The sequence below is a fragment of the Psittacula echo genome (assembly GCF_963264785.1).
Source record: "Psittacula echo genome assembly, chromosome: 5".
NCBI lineage: Eukaryota > Metazoa > Chordata > Aves > Psittaciformes > Psittacidae > Psittacula > Psittacula echo.
In genome coordinates, this window is record NC_137739.1 from 88563725 (window position 1) to 88570580 (window position 6856).

Here is a 6856-nt window from a genome sequence, read left to right on the forward strand (position 1 = left end):
CTTGTCCTGTCACTCCAGTCCCTGATGAAGAGTCCCTCCCCAGCATCCTTGTAGCCCTCTTCAGACACTGGAAGCTGCTTTGAGGTCTCCACGCAGCCTTCTCTTCTCCAGGCTCAACAGCCCCAATGTTCTCAGCCTGGATCCATGCAGGAGATGCTCCAACCCCTGACCATCCTCATGGCCTCTTCTGGACTTGCTCCAGCAGCTCCATGTCCTCCTTATGTTAAGGAAACCAGAACTGTAGCAGAACTGCTGGGGATACCAGAGCTGTATCGAACCTTTGGTCTTTCCCTCAGGTCTTCAAGCTCATTTGGGTTGAACACTTATCAAGCATGTGATGGAGACAGTGGTCAATGCTTTACACCCACGCTGATCCTCCTTTTGTGGGCACTACTCTCATTTAGCACAATTTAGACACAAAACACCATGGTGCTGTCTCAGTCTTGCTAGAAAAGACCTGAAAAGTATTTGAATGAATTATCAAAGGCTCAGGCCACACTTAAAACCACCAGAAGCTGTTTGAAGAGAACCATTCATCGTGCTGGTTCTGCATACCCTGCACTTGCAGTGTGAGCTCCTTATCTGTAATAATGACCAGCAGTGGGTGATAATGATCAATAATGGCCAGTAATGATCAGTTCCAGGACCACATATTCCACATATTGCTTCCGTACCTCCAACGTACTGAAGAGCTCCAAATGTGCATTCAAACCCTGGATAGATGTGGCAGCAGCTTTCGCTCCCACAGCCTCCTCAGAGCCCCCTTCACCTCCTTGTTCCTCAGGCTGTAGATGAGGGGGTTGAGGGTTGGGGTGAGGATGGAGTAACACACCGACACCAGCTTCGCCTGATCCCATGAGGAGGCCTCATGAGGCTGGACATAGGTGAGGATCCCGGGTGCGTAGAAGATGGTGATGGCAGCCAAGTGGGAGGCGCAGGTAGAGAAGACCTTCAGCCTCCTCGTGGCCAAAGGGATCTGTAGGACCGTGTGCAGGATGTAGGTGTAGGACACCAGGATCATCAGGAGAGGTACTACGGTGTTAAACAAAGTGCTGGACACCAACACAACCTTGTTTCTGTGGGTGTCTGAGCAGGAGAGCTGCAGGAGGGCGGGCAGCTCGCAGAAGAAGTGGTTGATGCTCCTGGCCTGACAGAAGGACAACCTCCCAGCCAGTGTGATGTTCACCAGGGAGGTGAGGAACCCGATGGTGTACACCAGCACCATCATGCCATAGCAATGTGCCCTAGTCATGGTAGTGGTGTAGAGCAGGGGCTTGCACACAGCCGTGTATCGGTCATAAGCCATTACCCCAAGCAGGAAGCTCTCACAGACAGCCAGAGCCATGAAAATATACATCTGGGCAAAGCAACCCCAAAAGGAGATGTGGCTTCTCCCCAGCAGGAAGGTCTCCAGAGCTTTTGGGGTGATAGCAGAGGAAAGGCAAAAATCCAGGCAAGATAAGTGGGTCAGGAAGAAGTACATGGGGGTGTGGAGGTGGGGGTCAGTGTTGATCAGCAGGATCATCATCAGGTTCCCCAGCACCATTAAAACATAGAGGGATAAGAAGACTGTGAAGATGGTGGTTTGTAGCTGTGGGGCATCAGAGAAACCCAAGAGAATGAAGCTGGAGAGAACCGTGAGGTTTCCTCCATCCGTCATTTCAACAAGTTGATGGATTTGGATTGAAATGAAACGAACATATCCCTAAGAGAGAAATAATGTGGAAGTTTAGTTGGAGTTTAGTCCACAAAGTAAATGCAATAGAAAATGGTGTCTTTTTAATGGTGTTTTTCTGTCTGTAGCCCAAGATCTGAAGTCAAGGAGGTGAATGAGCTCATTACACAGCCTGAAATTAAAAGAGAATAATTCTACCATGATTGATATCCACTGCACTAATGATACACAGAGAACATGATGTCCATCAAAGTGTAAGAGAATAAAATCAAATAAATACATCCCAAAATGTGGCAAACAGAAAAGATTTTGTACTTTCTCCACTGATTTCTGGGAATTTTAATTCTCTTTTTTGTATTTTTCAGACTGGATCGATGCCCTTCTGTAGCTTCTTTAGTTGCGGTGCATCCTTTTCATCACAACACAAAGCCATGTACTTTGCTTTGCTTTAAGTTCTAAGCTTATCTGCTTTTGAAGAATCCCCACCCTGCATAATGTTAAGGGAAAGCAGTGGTCTTGGCTGCAGCAGAGCTTTGCTGTGATTGCAGTCAGCTTCCTATGACCAACCCAAATATCCACCTATGGGTGTTAAATATATCTTATATAAACCAAAATCTTAAGGCTTTATCTTGGATATTCTCATCTCTGCCATTCAAGTCCTCTGCAGATGAGTTATTGGATGGAATATCTATCTATGAATGTCTACATCGTTTCTAAAATACCCCTAAATCAATTGTAGATGGGGCAGGAATGTAGGGGCTTTTGAAGCACACCTGCCCCGTACTAGGGGACTTTAATTCACACCATGGGTTATCAAAGAATGGTTTGGGTTGAAGGGAACTTAAAGCTCATCCATTCCCAACCCCTGCCACGGGCAGGGACACCTTCCACTGGAGCAGCTTGCTCCAAGCCCCTGTGTCCAACCTGGCCTTGAACACTGCCAGGGATGGGGCAGCCACAGCTTCTCTGGGCACCCTGTGCCAGCGCCTCAGCACCCTCACAGGGAAGAGCTTCTGCCTTATCTCCAACCTGAACTTCCCCTGTTTCAGTTTAAACCCATCACCCCTTGCCCTATTGCTACAGTCCCTGTTGGAGAGTGAAGTTCAACATGCCAACAAGCATATGAGAGGCAGCACGCCCAGGGTCAAACTGGACCCATCACCCAACAAACCCTTTTGTACCTGCTTGGTTAAAGAGGAAGGTGGTGGTGGGTGCAGTGCCTGCAGCTCCTTTTGGAGCCCATCCGATGGGTTGAAGGAGAGACGCTTTGAAGCAGGATGCTCCAGGCTGGCTGGTGGAGGGGTTTTATCTGACAGGAGGCATTACCGCAGAGGCTTGTGTTGTGCCAACTGTTCTCCCAAAGGACCCTCCTCCATCGGATAATTAGTTTGACTTGATCAGCAAAACAACCTCTCAGTTCCTCTCCCTCCAAACTCCTTCTGGCTGCATCAACACCTCCAAGACCATTTCTCCTGCAGAGACCTTCCCAGGAAGGCAGGCCCAGGACAGTTTGCTTTGTATTTCCCCATCTATCACATAGCTCTTTCTTTCAGTGTTTCCCTGAGGAAGCCCTTTACATCCACAGAGGTCATCTGATTTTGCATTGAAGGGAGCTGAAAACGAACACAACAAAGCATCTTCTGTGTGGATGGTTTGAGGTGGCCTTAGGGAGTCATTTCCAATCAGATGGATTTATTTCCATACACTTTACTAGTGATTGTACAACATTTTGGTCAAAACCATTGTTCTACGTGTCTGCTTTGAGGATATAACAGGATGAACTCAGATTTACCAGTCTTAATCTGAAGAATCCTGTGTGGTGGTGTGTCCCGAATGCTTCTCCTAGATGAAGAGACATTATAAAACCCTTAGTAGAATTATTAAATGATAACCTTGTCTCAGACATTTAGAAAACACAAAGGTTGGGGCAGATAGGAAAGAAAACCGAGTTATGAAAGAGTGGGGAAGCAAGAAAGAGAAGAATGTACATGGCTTTAGATGTTTTCAATGTAAACCAGTTTTTCTGCTGGAAGGCACCAGACTGACAGTCCAGGAGATGCACTGAAGGAGGATAGAAAAGGGTTTTCCTCCTGGTTTTGAATGTCTTTCTTCCCCATTGGGTACTGGGCTAAAAGCAAGGTTTGTGAAGTGGGAAAATCAATATAACAGAGGGAGAAATAACCCTCAATCAGATTTCGGAAAGAAGAAAAATGTGTAACTCAAAGATTATTGACAACATGAAGGGAAAAAGAGCCACTAAAAATACCTGGGTACGCTTGTGCAGGGTGAAAAACACAGCTTGAAGTCCCTGATGCGGACAGCTGGGTACTGCACTTGCTCCATCAGCTTCGCCAGGGGAGCCAGTCCAGCAGCACCTTGGCTGTTCAGGGGGGAGGAAGACCCCAGATCCTCCCTCCCACCAGCACTCAGGTTCTTTACACCCCTACTAATATCCACAGCAGAGCAGAGGCTCTTGTCCCCTTTGACATGTCCCCCCCATGACTTGTCCCCTTTTACCACAAGGGCTTTGTTGACCAACAGACTGTCACAGCTTTATTCCACAGAATCCCAGACTGGTTTGTGTTGGAAGGGACCTTAAAGCTCATCCAGTCCCAACCCTTGCCATGGGCAGGGACACCTTCCACTGGAGCAGCTTGCTCCAAGCCCCTGTGTCCAACCTGGCCTTGAACACTGCCAGGGATGGGGCAGCCACAGCTTCTCTGGGCACCCTGGGCCAGCGCCTCAGCACCCTCACAGGGAAGAGCTTCTGCCTAAGAGCTCATCTCAGTCTCCCCACTGTCATTTCACGTGACCAAACCTCTTAGTCTGGAGTTGAAATGCCTGGAAATATCAGTTAATATTTCCTTAAAACCAGAAATAACACCAGAAATCTTTTGTTAATATAAAACATGAGCTCAAATACCAGCTGGTTTGATGCGAGCAGGGCAAAGCCACCACCTGCATTCTCTCTTTTGCTCTCTGAAGCCTGAAATAAAATTTATTTAAATGTTTAATAACATTTAAATAATAAAATATATTAATTTCAATTAATATTTACATAACAATCACATTGGACAACAGCTTTCTTTCCAATACATAGTCACTGTCAGGTCTCAGGCTGCAGCCAGAGAAAGTCCTGTCCATCCCAGCACAACATGTAGCCTTGGTTTAAGGTTAAGCATGTTTTCCAGGTGTCATGCTTTCAAGTGTGTTTAGTCCCTGCTTTTTGAAGGTGCTATATCCACCCATCCTTGAAGGTGCTATATCCACCCATCCTTCTTGAAGGTGCAATATCCAGCCTGCTTCTTCTCCTCACCAGGGCAGGGTAGCCCTCTCCTTTCAGCTGCCTAGGAACCATGAATGGACAAAGAGGAGAGGACTTTACTTTTTGCTTTCCTCATGGCGTTCTTCATATCCGCGTTTCTTAGGCTGTAGATGAGCGGGTTCAGCATGGGGACAGCTACAGAGTACAGCATGGAGACCACCTCGTCATGCTTTGAGGACTGTCTGGAGCTGGGGCGCAGGTACATGAAGAGGGAGCTGCCATAGTACAAAGCAATGGAGATGAAGTGAGAGGCACAGGTGGAGATAGCTTTGCATCGACCAGCCACAGACTGCATCCGCATGACAGTGGAAAGGACTGACAAGTAGGAGATGAGGATGAAGACCGTGGTGCTCAGTACATTGAACCCCACCACAGCAGAAACCATCACCTCGATGGCATGGGTGTCAGAGCAGGAGAGGGCTAGCAGTGGTGGTCCATCACAGAAGAAGTGATTGATCGTCTTGGACCGACAGAACGGGAGACGAAATATGGAAACTGTGTGTATGGTAGCACTCATCACACCAGCTAAGTAGGCAACAGCCAACATCCCAGTGCAAAGCCTTTGGGACATGACCATGGAGTAGAGAAGGGGGCTACAAATGGCCACGTAGCGATCGTAAGCCATAGCAGCCAGCACATAGCACTCAGTGGTGGCACAGGTTGCAAAGGAGAAGAGCTGAGTGGCACACCTAATGAAGGAAATCACCTTCTTCTCCACTAGAACATTCTGCAAGGCTTGAGGGATGATGGTAGAGGAGTAGCAGACATCCAGGAGAGACAAGTGGCTTAGGAAGAAGTACATGGGGGTGTGTAGGCACGAATCCATTCTGATTAATGCAATTACTCCCAGGTTTCCTAAGAAGGTAACCACATAGATGGCAAGGAATAAGACAAAGCACATCAACCGCAGGTCTTCCCTGTTTGTGAAGCCCAGCAGAATAAACTCAGAGGGGGATGTATAATTATCTTCAACCATAGCTAACCTATAAGCAGTTTACCTGCTTTATGTCTTTAAATTGAAATGCTGAATAGGCCCAAATCCCTCAATAATGTTAAGAATGCCAGGTTTTGTCTATCAATCAGTTACACCACTTGAAGTCAATATAGGGTGTGTATATATATATATATATACACATACATATATATATACTTCAATTTAACGTGAATTCTCTTTGAGAGAGGAAAACACCAAGTTCCCAAGGCCAGTCTTGGCTAAACACCACAACCACCACCAACACACTTGGAAGCAAGTAGATATTTTAAGGCAAGGAGGGAGGCAACACCAGAATGAATAAACTGCAGGGTTCCTCATAGTTCCTTTCAAGCCATTGACACATGGAAGTCCTTGAATTCCTGAGTAACTGCTGGGAAAAGGGAATTATTTCTCATCTTTCGGGTGCTGCCAGTCCAGTGTGAGTACATGAGGAATAAATAGCTGTTCTCTGTGTCCCAGGAGATCTTTCACGGCAAATGTGGCTTTCCTTGGGATAGGATGGTGCAGAGCCAGGGATTCTCGCCTCACTTTGCTTTAGACACGATGCCTAACCTGGAGTTAAAAGATACATTCAGGCTTGATTAAAGATAAATTCTCCCTGGGAGAAATCAGCAGCTCCTAAAATCACAGCTTACGACAGGTAGAATAAATCCTCATTGATTTTTCCTGCCTAACATTAATCATCACTTGACAGAGTTACACCAGAGAGCAAAGCAGGAGTGCGCGCTGCCTGGTATCTGACAAGCAGAGCCATACTTAAGAGTCATCATTATTTGATGACCCTTTGCTGAAGGGGTGATGTCCACCTCCAGAGCCAGACTCCTCATTTCAGATGTCCTGTGAGCAACGTGTGTGGTCTCCT

At 46.9% G+C, this 6856-nt stretch overlaps 1 protein-coding gene across 1 annotated transcript; it reads right to left on the reverse strand.

Annotated features, from left to right (window-relative positions):
• Positions 1–706: 706 nt before the first annotated feature.
• On the reverse strand, positions 707–5976 carry LOC308221373 (uncharacterized protein; the record flags this gene model as incomplete). The annotated part of the gene is made up of 3 exons (XM_080618356.1): positions 707–1705; positions 2857–2984; positions 5031–5976. The coding sequence occupies 3 exons, from the start codon at positions 5974–5976 to the stop codon at positions 707–709; spliced, it is 2073 nt and encodes a 690-aa protein (XP_080474482.1).
• Between the last annotated feature and the right edge of the window lie 880 nt (positions 5977–6856).